This window comes from Pteropus alecto, unplaced genomic scaffold, assembly GCF_000325575.1.
Source record: "Pteropus alecto unplaced genomic scaffold, ASM32557v1 scaffold33, whole genome shotgun sequence".
Classification (NCBI taxonomy): Eukaryota; Metazoa; Chordata; class Mammalia; order Chiroptera; family Pteropodidae; genus Pteropus; species Pteropus alecto.
Window position 1 is genome coordinate 3,717,383 of NW_006435762.1, and position 15,068 is coordinate 3,732,450.

General features: G+C 41.8%; 1 protein-coding gene across 3 annotated transcripts in view; it reads right to left on the minus strand.

Annotated features, from left to right (window-relative positions):
* Positions 1 to 15,068, minus strand: part of TNIK (TRAF2 and NCK interacting kinase) — a 345,956-nt gene that overhangs the window by 82,490 nt on the left and 248,398 nt on the right. For all 3 annotated transcript variants that reach the window (XM_015588550.2, XM_006910834.3, XM_025046048.1), the window contains 3 exons: positions 11,577 to 11,752; positions 7,374 to 7,440; positions 3,082 to 3,286 (listed from right to left, as the gene is read on the minus strand). In XM_015588550.2, coding sequence (XP_015444036.1) covers positions 3,082 to 3,286; positions 7,374 to 7,440; positions 11,577 to 11,752 — 448 coding nt within the window. The remainder of the gene's footprint in view (positions 1 to 3,081; positions 3,287 to 7,373; positions 7,441 to 11,576; positions 11,753 to 15,068) is intronic.

The following is a 15,068-nucleotide window of genomic DNA, read 5'->3' on the forward strand; positions in this document are numbered from 1 at the left end:
GGCTCAAGGACATCTGTGCACAGAACAAAGTGTCCTTGTACACACAGTCACCTTCTGTGCCAGAACTTAGAGGGTGTGTCCCTGTGGATGCATGTGCTCCAGAGAGTCTGAACGCTGACTTGAATGCTAACTTGGACGCAAGGAAAAGACTCCAGAAAAGTGCCACAATGGAAGAGATGTGAGGAAGCCTCGGCAGTAGCTCTGACCGGGAGCATGAAAGCCAGAACCCGGCTAAAAGGTGTGCACCTGCTGGGTGTAGCTTCTCTGCCCTTGCTCAGGAATCCTTAAATTCTCAGGGTAAAATACCAGCAAAGGAGAGGCCAGCTAAAGATTATGGTGAACACAGTGAAATATACAGATGATGAATTACACTTGAAACTTATATAATCTTCTTAAACAATGTCACCCCAATAAATTTAATAAAGTTAAAATTAAAAAAAAAACAACCAGATTATGGAGAAGCATGCTGACTATGGCTTATTAGTAGAGAGGCAGGACAGGTGCAGTGACAGCACTTGGGCTCCAAAGTCAGAATCCCTGGGTTTGAAACCTGGTTTTTCTTTGCAAGCTTTGTGACCTTTAGCTAGTTAATAACTCTTCTGAGGCTCAGCTGCATTATCTTTACACTGGGGTTATTGTGAAGATTAAATGAGACAGTTCACACAAAGTGCTGAACAGAGTACCTGTCATATGGTAAGTGCTTTATAACTATAAAAAATGATGACTCTAGAAACTCGAAAAAACATATAAAGCTAAAATAGATCATACCAGTTATGAAAATCCAAAAAATAAAAACAAAACGATCAAAACAATGCAGCCTCTGAAAAGACTTTACGCCAATTGAGGATCTAGGTCCAAAGGCCAAGAGTTCTTATATTAACATTTTAAAAAGAGAAAGGAATAAACCACAAGCCAAGAAAGAAGCAAAAAAGGCAGGCTTTGGGGCAGAGTCTGAGAGGGCACTGCCTAGCTAGGGAGAGGGGTCTGACCAGAAGAATCAGGGAACAAACCTTGGATCCAAACAGCAGAGGCCCTTGGTCCCGCAGAGACCTGACAGACTAGAGGAAACGGTGTGACTCTGGTCTAGAGGCCAGTAAGAGAGGCCAAAACCGGCCTGTGTGAGCTGAAGGAGATGAAACCGGGGCACCTTTCTGAGAATTTCGATATGTGCCCTGTAGAGTAACCAAAGGCACAGGCACCTCCATTGCTAATACTTTATACTTCACTTCTGAGCGCTGCCTGATGACACCCACACATCCCTTACCCCTGCCTCTGCCTGCTCCTCTGAAGGTCTCTGCCCCACAGCACTATAGAGCCTCTGTCAACTGCAGCGTAAGTTCTAGACTAAAGATGGTGAGCCTCAGACTTCTCGCGTGCTGAGCATTTTTCACACAGACAATATTTCAGACTTATACACTTCAACTGGAAAGTGTTTCGCTTGCCTACTGCTGCTTGCTGAAGCCCACAAAGTTTAGTTTTGAGGATTATAGTTCAAGGCTCTGATGAAATGTTTACGTTTACCATCTCAGGGCCTGTGTGGACATTTGAACCAGGGAGAACTAGTGTGATTCCTGCTTTTGCACTTACTGGCTCTGGGATATGGAACCAATTACTTCCCCTCCCTGAACCTCAGTTTTCTCTTGTTAAATGAAGATTATATTCATTTTGCATGAGAAATAATGAATATATACAAAGAGATAATGATAGTAAATGAGATCCTAGATATATAAGCAAAGCACCCCACCCGGTGCTTGGCACACAGAAGTCACTTGGCACACAGTAGTTGCAACTGTTAAATATTATTGTTGCTGGTCTGCATACGAATATTCCAGGGACATAATGAGGTTGATGGGATTTATTGCAAAATGGAACTGAGGCCTTACTGATTTAAACCTGGGTGGGTAGACCTGGATACGCCATTTAAAAAGCAAGCTGCTCCCTCTGTCTGCAATTTACCACCCTCTAACTGCAGTGGCCACATGACAATGCAAGTGAATTGCCGTAAATCGTTAATGAGGAGCAAGACAGTTAGGGAGAACTGTAAAATCACTACTCCATTACTGTGCAGTTAGCGGACCTTTCATCCACCATCCAACTTCCCCAAGAGCTATGGCTCTCAGTTTCCTAATTGTCTAGAAGCTTTGATTTATCTGGCAGAGGAAGGAGGCCTCAGAGCAAGGTTCTGGGAAGGCTTTAATAAATGTCTAAAAGACCACGAGGGTGAGAGCCTTGCCCAGGACAAGCCAGGCAGGGAAGTATGGCTGGTGGTATGGTTTCCCACAAAAATGACAGCAATGTCTGCAGGTAAAAAGGCAAGTCTTGCCCACAAGTTGGAGGACAGGGCCTGGGTACCAGAGGGTGTCTGGAAGGACTTGGAAGTGCTCTCCCAGTGTTCAGAAGAGTAACAAAGGAGTATTAATACAAGCAGGCCTGCTTCTCTATGCTTGACATTTCATTTATCTGCCTATTCACTGTGGTCTAATTAATACCTGTATTTCACTTCTTAATCATTGTCTCATTCACTCTTACCTTAGTTTATTCATTCCACAAATCTTTATGAGGCATCTACTGTGTGCTAGGCACTGTCTAGGCATTAGAGGTACATGATGTAGAAGTATATCAGGGATAAAATGGACACAATCCCCTGTCTTCAGGGGGCTTACATTCCAATAGGGAGAGACAGACATGCGAAAGTGCATACAGAATATTTGTGAAGGTGATAAGAGCTATGTAAAAATAATAAAGTGGGGAAGGCAACAGGACATGCTAAAGAAAGGGGGTATGATTTTAAAGTAAGGTGGTCAAGGAGGCCGCACTGAGAAGGGGACAGCTGAGCTAGGCTTGAAGGGTTGAGGCCTTCACCTGCTCTTCTGAAGTGACCACACCAAGGTGACACAATGCCAAGCAAGGGAAGTCCTTGGCTTCTAAGAGCGTTTGGCCTCATCCTCCTCTGCAGTTAAGATGTGTGTGCTCCAAGCGGACTATGGCCCTGATGTCAGGGCTGGGATACCACGGTGGATACCAGGGAGTGACCCCAGCCAGGACACGTGCGGCACAGAGGGTGCCCTGGGAGGTCCTCACCTCCTCCAGGCGCCGCCGCTGCTCCTTCTGCTCCTCTATGCGCTTCTGGCGCTCAGCCAGCAGCTGCCGCTTGTGTTCCTCGTTCTCTCTCTGCTGCTGTTCCAGCTGCTGCCGCCGCAGGGCCTCCGACCGCTCCTTGTTGGCCAGCTGCAGCCTCAGGAAGTCCCGCCGCAGCGTTGACTCCCCTGGCAGGTTCAGAATGGAGCTGTGGGCAGGAGAGAGAGATCAGAATTCCGCATGGGGCAAAGGCAATCGCTACCATGGGTCTTGGGGGAGTTGATCAAGGCACAAAACTTGCCCGTATGTGGCAAAAGAAGCCACATGCTCAAGAACCGGCCCTTAGGTCCTCCATTAATTATACTTCTCACTCCCCAAAAGAAACAGAGTCAACGTGAGAGATGAGTCTTGACTCCCTTTCAGTATTGACTATTGCATACACATGCTATCACCATCCCTAGAGAGATGTCACATTCCTAGAGTCATCACCTTTCCCCACGACCATACCGCTCCCTCACCCTTGTGACATGGCAAAAATATATTTGTATAGTCTTTAATGAGGGTGCAAACTTTGAGCCCAAACCAGCTTATTTTCATGTTTAAGAAAGGCAGGAACAAAGCCAGCAAATAAAAATTAATTGAGAGCAATGAGGAAGCCTACTCGGAAGAGTACAGATCAACCTCACCCACACTGACTCCTGTCACCAAACCCCAGGAGGCAAAGGGCAGACTGCTCATGTGAAGACATGATGAGCCAAGGAGAGAAAGTGCCTGAGCCAAGGTTGACAGAGCCAGGACATGAACCTAAGTCTGCCAAGTCTGAGAATTCAGGACCTGTCTCGCTGCACCACTGTCAAAATGCAGTTAGATGATTCAGTTCTGGCCGTAGAGGGTGCACCTGGGACTTCAACCTGGCTCACTGATTCCTAGATTCCCTTTAAGCACCTCAGTTTCCTGTCTGTAACATGGTGATTATGTATGTGCATGTATGTACCTGTGTGACACAGAGAACTCCTCTAACTACTTTGGTGGTAGAGGGCTGCCCTACTCACCATCTAACTGCATGTGAATAACTCAAAGTCACAGACACAACAGCCTAACAGGCAGGCAGAAATGGTTCTTATTTGTTTATACAGACCTAGCCCTTTTAATCTTTCTGGCAGCTCCCGCTTGAAATAAATCAATTAAATAATCATTGAGCACCTGCTATGTAGCAGGCTTATAATAGGCTCTAGTGGATACATCAGGAGCTAACCAAATTCTCTCCCTAGAGTTATCTTCTTGTGGGCAGACAGACAAATAATTACAAATAACATAATTTCAGGTATAAATATGTTCCATAGAAAATAAAATGTAATAGTTTACAAGTGACAGTGGCAGGGTGCTGGGGTGAGGATTACTGGTTCTGCTTTGGATGGGGTGATCAGAGAAGACCTCTCTGAGAAGGTGACAGCTGAGCTACGATTCAAGTGATGGAGTCAGTCATCAGAACAGGTAGGGAGAAGACACTTCAGGTAGAAGGAAAAGCAAGTACAGTTGACCCTTCAACAATGCGGGGGTTAGGGCTGCTAAGCCCCTGCACAGTAGAATATCTGTGTATAACTTCTGACTCCCTGAAAACTTAGTTATCTCTTGGTATCTATGAGGGTTTGGTTCTAGGACACTCCTTGCTACTCGCTGTGGATACCAAAATCCAAGGATGCTCAAGTCCCCTATATAAAGTGGTGTAGATCGATGCATATAGTCGACCCTCTGCATCCACAGACTCACACAGTTCAAAATCATGTTAAGGGTTAACTGTTAGAGTCCTGGGGTGGGAACAGTGTGGCCTACTCAAGGAACTAAACCCCAGCTGGTCTTTCCAGAGAAGAGTGAATGAGAAGGAGAGGTACACAGGAGACAGGGCAGTCCGGGTACAGTGTGTGACCCCGGAAGCCACACATGGAAATGTTAGGCAGGAGAATAACATGATTTGGTTTGTTTGGCTGCTGAATGGACGATGTCTGCAGTGGGTATGAGGGCAAGCAAGACTGCCAGTTGAGGGGCTTCTGCAGTGGTTCTGGGGTGGAGACTTTAACCAAGGTTAAGAGTGGAGGGGATGGAGGCTGGGGGAATCATTTGGGGATAAAGTTAATAAAACCCGTTGGTGGATCTAATGTGTGAAGAATGACTTGTAGGTTTTGTCTTGGTGCCTGGGCAATGGTGGTCATGAGAACTGGGACAGAGAATGCTGGGGGAGGAGCAGGCTTGGTGACAGCTGATGAGGCGACCATTCTGTTTTGGAGAGTGGTTAGGGTACTATGTGAGATACTGCCATAAAATGATGTCCTTGGTCCTGTTGCATAAACAATGCTTGGATTTTACTAACAAACCTCCTCTAAAACTTATAGCTTTTATGTAAAATTCTAAAACAAATTCCAAATGGTAGCATTTGTCTACACAGACCATATGCTTGTGAAAGGCAGTTGGGCTTAGGGAACCTCACGTGCACACACGGATGCTCCACTAATATTAATTGATGCTGAATCAATGTCAGGCAACGTGAGCTGTATTGCTGACTCAATCATTAACTTGGTATACGACCGAGTTGCTACCCTTGGACTGTTACCTCAGTTCTAAAATGAGATAAACACTTCCCTTTCAACTTTTCAGGATTTCATGAAGATTAATTAGATGTGTCCATAAAACAGAACTTGGAATATAATCTTCAATGTGCTATAATGATATATTACAATTACAGAAGTGTTTAGGCACGGCTAGGTCAGCACACCGAGTGATTCCAAACATGCAGTTTAACAAGTATTAGTTAAACTGGGGCTTCTCACTTCTCTAGAGAGTGATGAGAAGGGCTGAGCTTTGGGAAAATAGTGTACAATTTCTCTGAAAGCAGGGCATTTGGTTCTTTGCTTCACAGGAAGGATCATTTGCCATGTCACTACTTGACAGTCATCATCTTTATACAGCTAAACTGGGGGCGGCCAACACGTTAAATACGAGAGGAAGGAAAGAATTCTCCCTCCATCTTTGACCTTGAGAATTCCTGTGGCAGGCGAACAGAGAAAAAAGTAGGTGGCTCTGTGAGCTTAGTCCTGTCCTCTTCTAGTAGTTTAGCAATAATTCAGCTTGGTAGGTCTGAGTTAACTCCAAAAAAAAAAAAAAAAGAACCTATTAGCTCATGCTAGCAGCAGTGGCTGGGCCGGCCCCTGCCCGGATCAGGAAGCTACATCTCGGCAGTACGGGAACTGTTCTTTCTCCTAGAGCATTGGGATCCGCTCCTTGGATGGCTAAAGGATGGGGATCTGTATACCCCAGTGACTTTCTCCTGGTGTATATTCTCTAATAAATCTCACTTTGCATATACAGCGCATCTAGCTCATGCTAGCAGCAGTGGCTGGGCCGGCCCCTGCCCGGATCAGGAAGCTACATCTCGGCAGTACGGGAACTGTTCTTTCTCCTAGAGCATTGGGATCCGCTCCTTGGATGGCTAAAGGATGGGGATCTGTATACCCCAGTGACTTTCTCCTGGTGTATATTCTCTAATAAATCTCACTTTGCATATACAGCGCATCTGACATAATGTGCGTGACTGTGCCTGGGACTAACCAAACCTCCACCAGCTGAAGTCTCTCACGAAAGAGAAATCCTGGCAGTGTAAGGGCACTAGCATTAATTATTTATAAACACAGACTAGAAGAAAGTTGGAATCAAAGTCAAGTGAAACCCAAAATGTAGGGATGATAACAATAAAGCAGCACTTGATTCTGGGGTCCAACATGTGACAACAGGAAGGGGCATGAAAGTTTCTATCTAGAGTGTAATTTGATTTCCTGGAAATCATTTCCTCTTTGATTAGGCTGCAGTGAAAATACCAAAGCGTGTGACAGGGACAGTGGTTGCCAGAATGGGCTTCTCGAAGTTATGAACTGAATAACTCAAATCTAAAAATACCACTTAGGTCTCCAGAAAGTTGTTGTTTTAGGTTCTTTTAGTCCTGTATTATCCAGACAATTGCCTCTCGCCCATTCTACACATTCCGTATGTGAGAAAATAAGGTCTTAGAATAGAGACAATAAATCTTAGAAGACAAGATAAAGAATATGCTGATTTCTACATTTTTTTAAAGAGTCTGCCTAGGGAAATTTTCTCCAATTAATGAGTATGTTGTGGGCAATAAATTAAAAAAAGATCACCATGCCAGATTCTTAAAAATGAACCTATAAATCAACAGGAAGTGAATTTCACACAATTACAATTCAAAATGTGAAAACGAGAAGACTTGGCTTTTGCTCTCGTACCTGGGCTCTCCTGAGTCATTCTCCTCCTCTTCTTCCTCACTTCCACTGTACTCATATTCTGTCTCATCTAAAGAGAGACTCACAGAAGGTTAGTGCACAAACAGATGCTACAGCTCCATAAAGCCCAACCCCCTTGTTCTATATGTTGTTAGCCCTGAACTGGGACAGGCTTCAGGCCTCCAGACTTGGGCTCCCACAGTTCCCACCAGCAGGATTCAAGTACATGGCACTACTCACATCCAAGATAGTCCCAAGACTAACTCAAGATATTTGTCCTTAGTGCCTGGTGTTCATATGAAAGTGTAGCTAAGGAACTGAAAAATCACCTTTCAGTTTGTGTTAACTCCCACTATAGGACTACCTAAAGAAATTTTTTATTGGCCCACTGTTAACTTATTGACAGTATTAATAATTTTTAAGCAGGAATTTTGTTATTACTTACATGAACTCACCAATTGCCTTTAGATATCTTGACAAATATCAGAAAGAAACGTTTGACAATATGTGCTATTAAAAATAGTTGAATGTGTTTTGATGGACTCACTGAGGAGTTTCATTTAAATAAAAAATATCTTAAGCAAGTTAATATGCAATAATAAACAAGACTGAGTCTTTGCTTTGGAGGACATCAGAATCTAATGGGCAAGATGGACAAGTAAATAATCAGAGTCTCCAAGATTATGAAGAAAGGGAACTAATCTTTGTTGGGCATCTCCCATGCTACTAGAAACTAGTCGCCATGCTAGTTACTTTACTCATGATCTCTCATTTATTTCTCATAACAACCTTTTAACATAATACCCATTTTTCAAGTGACGATACTGAGCTTACAAGAGGTTAAGTGATATGACCAGTGTCGTCTCATTAATAAATCTGGGATTTAGATTTAGAATTCAATATAAATCTTTTCCAACTTTAAAATAAAGTGTTCTTTCCAACATATTATATGGTAAATAGAGGTGCATAGGAAGAGCACTGAGATATCAGAGAAGGGAGCAGCTGGGTCCACTAGTCATATGGGGAAGGAAGACAGGGAAATCTTTGAGGAGGAAATGAGCTGGGTCTTGGAAGATCAGTGGCCTTCTTCCAGACAGACAGCGCTGAAAGTAGTGGAAAAAAGGGCATATAAGCACCAAAACCAGCTGACAGCGGCTGACAATATTACAGTGCATGGCACATTTAGGAAACAGTGAGTCGTGAGTGGGTGTGAGAAAAGCGGATGGACTGAAAAAGGCCGGAAGGTCTGATAGGGCTTGCTGATCCATATGTATATATACCATGCTGAGAACTTTTCCGTGGGCAGTGAGGAGACTTTGGAAGAGCTTTTGATTTTAAACAAGGGAGAGTGTCACATTACTGTTAGCCTTTCATAGCTGTGGGTTAGTAATTACAATTTTGAAGATATTTGTGCAACCCTAAAAGAAATTGAAACTGCAATTTTGTTATGCTACCACCAGGGACAGTAGTCACATAACTGTTGAATTTGATCATAAACTTGAACACACTTTGCCCTCCACACTATTTAGCCATTAAAGACATAATAAAAAGAAACAAAAAGTGTAATGACTTGAAGTGTATTTTTTAAAATCACAAATCAGCTTCATATACTTAGATATGTATGAAATTTTCAGGCTATTTATGTAATATAAAGAACTTTCATAAACTGTTTCAATGTTCTATGTTAAAAGTTTAATATTCCGAACTTCCCTGAAGTGAATCAACAGAGTTCAAAGTAAAATGCAGAAATTTTATCTATTAAAGGAAATAATAGCAAGGAAAAAAAGCACCCAATTAATCCAATTATTTTTCATCTCTAGGGTAAAACCTTCAATTATCAAGCTCCACAATTGTAATACTTCTCCAGAATCTGGCTTGATTGCTTTTATATTACTGGCTTAAATTAGCATGCGTCAACACATCTTAACGAAAAAATAATATCAGGTAAAAAAAATCATAAAGCAACGCACATTAGAATTGTTTGATTCCACCAAAGCTGGTCTTAAGAGAGTCAAAAAGTAAGAGGGAGCGAATTCAGTAATTTGATCAAACTGAGCAAATGGAATGAAATCTTACTTGGCCGATACTTTCTTGGGGAGCAGACCAAAATGAGGGCTTCTGGTGGCTCTAAGCCTAAACAGAATTAGGTTCCTGAAATTACCATGTAATGCTTGAATATACCTACTACCAAGAATCCTACTCTTCTACTTGAAAAACACATTAAAAATAGTCTGTCTTCATGAAATGGTGAGCTCTTATTCACATTCAAGAGCTTGTGCTAACGAAATGTGAAAACAACCCAAGGCACAAACTTTGTTCTCAGCAACTAACCCTGAATAGTACTGAAAATTATTGGTCAATAAAGAATTGTCTAAATAAGAATAGCCAATATTTATTGAGTAGGTCTATATGCCAGACATTGTATCAAGCATTTTACATGCATTCTCTTTTAATCTTTGCAACAATACCAGGCAACAGTAATTATTATTTTACGCCCAGTCCTATATTAAGGATTAGAAAACTGGGGTAAAGTTCACATAATTATTAAGAGATAGAGCTAGAATTTGAACTCAGAATTTGAGTCTAAAAACAAGAGTTTAGCACTTAATCTGCTTTATATATTGATAGTAAAATGAATTTCCTTTTCAAAGAAGTTGGCCTTTAATGGTTACATGTCTGACACATCACCCTAAAATATTCCCTTTAAAATTTTGACTTCACGAAGTGGCCCCAGATCACTATTAATACATAGCAGTTGAATAATCAGTCCTAGAACTTTTTGACCTTGACTTACCTATTTCTCCTCATGCCTACTTCCTCCAGCTTGGGCTGCCCTCCCAGCTCCTTGGGTTCTGATTGATACCTCATCCCTCTCCGCCACTAACAATGAGAGACGGGACTCCTTTTCGGTTGTGCCTCATAACCTCCAGCTTCTGAGTCTAACCTAATCGAACATTTTCCCGAGTCCCCAAGGATGGCTGCAAAGAAGGAACACTTCCCTTGAATTTCTCTTCCCTGGATTTCTCTTCCTCCCTTAGCCCTCTGCTGATCTTTCCTCTGCCCAGTCCTGACTCCTACACTGCTCACCGCCCCACTCCTAGGTTCCTGCTCATACCTCGCCACATTGTAGATATTAACTGCAGAGGCAAAAAAGAAAGAAAATTCAGATAAAAAGAGAGCACCCCTGTCTTGTGCTGCCCACCACCTTCCACTAGTCCCTCTGGATTGTGAAGAACTGAAGATAAAGCCGGGGAGGATAGAAGCGAGGAAAAGCACATCGCCAAGTACCTCCCATCCTCCGGCCCTGGCCTTCCTCTCTTCTCTTTACTTCCCAAACACTCAATGCTCACCTTGCCAGCCCTATACTGCCTCCTCAGTGCCATCCCCCTGCCAGCTGCCCGCACCTACTCCCACCCAGGGAACACTCACCTGTCTATCCTTTATATCTCTCCCTTTTCTGCCCACACTTCAACCTTCCGTACCTCCTTGCCTGACTAGTCATAAAACCTGATCCAAACCGCATGAGCATCTACCTTGGTCAGGATGCTAGTTAAGGAATTTTGAGTCTCTATTCAAATAGTCCTAGGACCCCGAGTTGGACTTAAGTCCTTTCCAACAATGCAGTGAAAAGACAGTGTGGTATAACAGCCAGAGCCATAAAAGCTAAAAAAGTTTTTGAATCTACAAACAAAAAAGTGCATTAAATGATCTCGCAGCTCAAAAAGTAAAAAGCCCCGTAACCTCTTTTATATCACTGGGGCTATAAGAACATTCATTCTGACTTTCAAATAACTAAATTAAAAATGAGCCTCAGAGCACAAGAACTGCCAGTACAGAAAAATGTCAACTAAGTTTTTTTTAGGTGTCTGTCTTTTGTGAATTTTTAGTCTTTGAAACATGAATATTCATTTGAATTAAGAAAATCACTAATCATATTAAATCACTTCATAGGATCACTCAACATGACCTTTTGTTCAGTGCCTGGAAAAAGTACTATTTCTTACAGTTTGATTCTTTCATGAAAGATTCTATTTCATGTCTCACTCCACTGATGCCCACAGGCTGTGATCTCAGAGGCAGCCCCTCACACACCAAAGAATAATGTAGGTCCATTTGAAATCCCCACGGTCACCTCTGAATACATCGAGGGCCCAGGACTCACTCCATCTTTTGTTTCCCTCATTGAAATACAAATGTGCTTCTAACCTTTCTCGCCTCGCTTCTTCTTTGTTCTATCGATATGGTCCTTGAGTTGAATGCGGACCTGTCGTTCATTAGGTTGGTCTCGTATAAACGGATGCTTCATCAGTTGCTCTGTTGCTGGTCGTTGGCTGTGATTCTTTACCAAACAGCTCTCAATAAATGACTGGAATTTTTTTGACCTGCCAAACAAAAGAGATGAACCCACAAATAAAAAGACAATCCAAAGAAAAGCAAATTTATATTTTCTGAAATGCTAGGGGGAAAAAAAAAGGTTTTATCAGCCAACGTAGCGATCAACATATCACAAAGTAAGTCTAGCCCTTTACTAGGCACAATCAGGTTCAAAGGCATCATCACCATCAATGCATAATTCAGGCAATGTATGGTAGGTAGTGCTATGCATGAAAGTATTTCTGCACAGTTTATACATAATATCACACAGAAGACCAAAAGGAATCAGAGTAGAAAACCATTACCATGGGACTCATATCTGGAAGAGCTATTGGAATGAGAGAACTGGAGCTGAACCTTAAAAAATTAGAAAAAAATCACTCCAGAGAAAGTTTAGGGAGGTAGGAAATCATTGAAAAACTAAAGCTGCTAGTGAGCACACTGTATGTCAGGGGACACTGTCTAAGTAAGGCATAAGCTGAGAAAAGTAAAACCAAGGTTGGATGGGTTGGAGAGGGCAATACGTTTTGTAAAAATGAATGAGATTCTTTCATGGTAAAGAAAACTTGATTTGGCAAACTTTTTAATTGGTAGTTTCACAATCACTTTTGAACTTTGCTTTCCAATTAATAGGAACAGGATGTATGTGTATGTTTGCTATCAATCCAAGGACTTGGAAACAACTTTAAGGGACTAAGTTCACACCCAGAAGCAAATTATCTCCTTCGAGGAAGGCACTATTTCCTCAAAGATAAACAGTATGCCACAGACATGGTCAAGGGAGAGCTGGTGAGAGATACTACACCAATGATTAGGGCAGCAAGTCCACAGTCTGGTAGAAATTAATGGTGGTCTTTAGCTATGATTCATGAGTTAGGCATGCATGTTCTTGCTAAAAATTCCAAAAATTGTCCAGCATCATAAATAGTTAAGCTCAGGACTTTTCCAAGGCACTCTATTGGCAGCATGGCACATCAACCCCAGCTTACTGTCCCCACTCTGCTAAGAGCAAAGGGAATCCGTTTTGTGCTCTCTGTCGCCCTCCTGTGAAGCACTGTGGAATTGCAGGAGCAGATTCAAGGCGTGAGCCTTCCCCAAGCTTTCCAGGAGGTCCTTAATGTGTGTATATATAATGCTGGCCTGAAAGGTGTCCTCACCACACAGAACACAACGGTGAGCATGCTCTTCAAGATCCCAAGACACGAAGACATTCATACATGCACCACTCTCTGGTCCTGCCCAGGTCAAAGCAGTTTCTCACCTTTTTCGACATTTTTAAAGTACTAAATTATTGGTAGCTCTCCCCTGACCCCAATCCCAAATTCCTGAGCTATGTTCAAGCTTTTAAATTGTTTTACATAGAAGTAAAGGTAACCTACTATGTTTGTGGTCACCCCAGGATGCATCAGGATCAGTGACACTGTGAACTAGAAATAGTGACAACAGGATGGACATTCTATGTACCTCCCTCCAAGTCCTTCTGCCTGTATCCCTGCTTCCTCCACACTGGACATACTTTGCAGTGTTGAGATACCTTTGTATTATGAGCACACCACCTGTTTGATAAATGAATGACTGCATGAATGATTATTGGATGAGAATTCCAGATAAGAGCTGTCATATGCTACCTTCAAATCTGTGTTTGTGAGGGACAGAGATAGGGGCTTGGAAAGAAGATATTGTTTAGTGTGCTTTCTTTCTCAGATCCATCAAATAAATCTGTGGAGGCACAAATAATATCACCTCAGGAAAGATCTGGCAAAACAACAACAACAACAACAACAACAAAAGCCCATAATGAATTAAGGGACTCTCCTAAGGAATAAACTGAAGAGAATGTTAACCTACATAAAGAAACAGACAAACTCGGTGCTTTTCTGGGTGGAAGTTCTGTACTAAAAAGATGAAAACAAAAAACAAATTCAGACAGAAAGCTATTAAATATTCACAAAGAATGCAAATGGCAGTTCTCTTTTTCCTGCTTGCAACTGGAAGGAAGCGCTGGTTTTTTATAAAGCGCTGGGTTATTAATTAGAGGATGATAAATAAAAGAAATCACAGCCAATATAAAAACGAGATCCCGACTTAAAAGACTGTCCATTCCATTCCCCAATTCTGTCACCTCAAAAAAGTCAGAGAAATCTCCAGGATGAGATAGTGTTCAAGGAGTTTGATGGAACCGGCTCTTGTACAGAGTCTGTTTTCCAGAATCTCTCCTGGTGGAAAAGAACCTCAAGAGATATTGAAGACAATAACTTTGGGCCCAAACTATGAGCCAAGAGGCAGAACTGCAAAGCTGGCAGTGTATCCCACATTTGCAAATGGTACTGTTTGAAGAGAAAATAATGCTTACTTAAATCAGGTCTTCAAAGAAAGATTCATTGTCTCTTATTTAAGGTGGTGTGACCAAAGAGTCAATATACTTAATTACACTTTTAATTAAAAGTAAAAACACTTCACCTATGTTGAACACCCCTTGACTGTTTGCCAAGCGGTCTAAAGGATTTAAATCACATTTATATAACTTTATTGTTTGAATCTCTGCTGCCAGTAATTTAGTTCTCTCTTTAAAAAAAAAAAAAAAAAAGCCTAAGATTAGCAATGTCAATTTCCCAAGGGTTGGCATGGAGAGATAAATATTAATGATTGGTGCTTACAGTCTGAGGCACTAGTTCTTCTAATACTAGTGTTGCTGAATATTTTATCCTCCCAGATTTTTCCTGTTTATATATTAAATTGTCTTAGAGAAATTAAAGTGCCTAAAAGATTATTACATTAATTATTATAATCAGCTGGGCTGAAAATTCTTGGTAATCATCGGACACCCTAAATGCAATTTGACCTTTAAAGCTTTCATTTGCCCAGGATTACCCTTTTTCTCTGCTTTGGGCTCCATCATTTACTAACTGTGTGTAACTTTGGGCAAATTATTTAACTTCTCTGTGCCTCACTTTCCCTGGCTACAAATGGGGATACTGTTAAGTGTTTATCTCAAAAGACTGTTGTGATGATGAAATGAGTTAATGTAAAATACCTGGAACAGTACCTGATACATCATAAATGCCATATGTGTGTTTACTATAATTGTGTTAGTATTATTATTTTCTTGATGACAATGTCCCAGCAACCTCTGACCATCGCCAGGCTTAAAGAATAGGAGTATCTGCCTTTAGGGCTGGGAGTAGAAATTTGAAGGTGTTTTCCTCCACTTCTGTTGAACTGAATAATATAGTGTTTTATAAGGGAATTATTTCACATATATTTGGATTAGCTATGTTAGCAGGAAGAGTCAACAGCACTGTTGTTGCCAAGGAGACAGTGCAA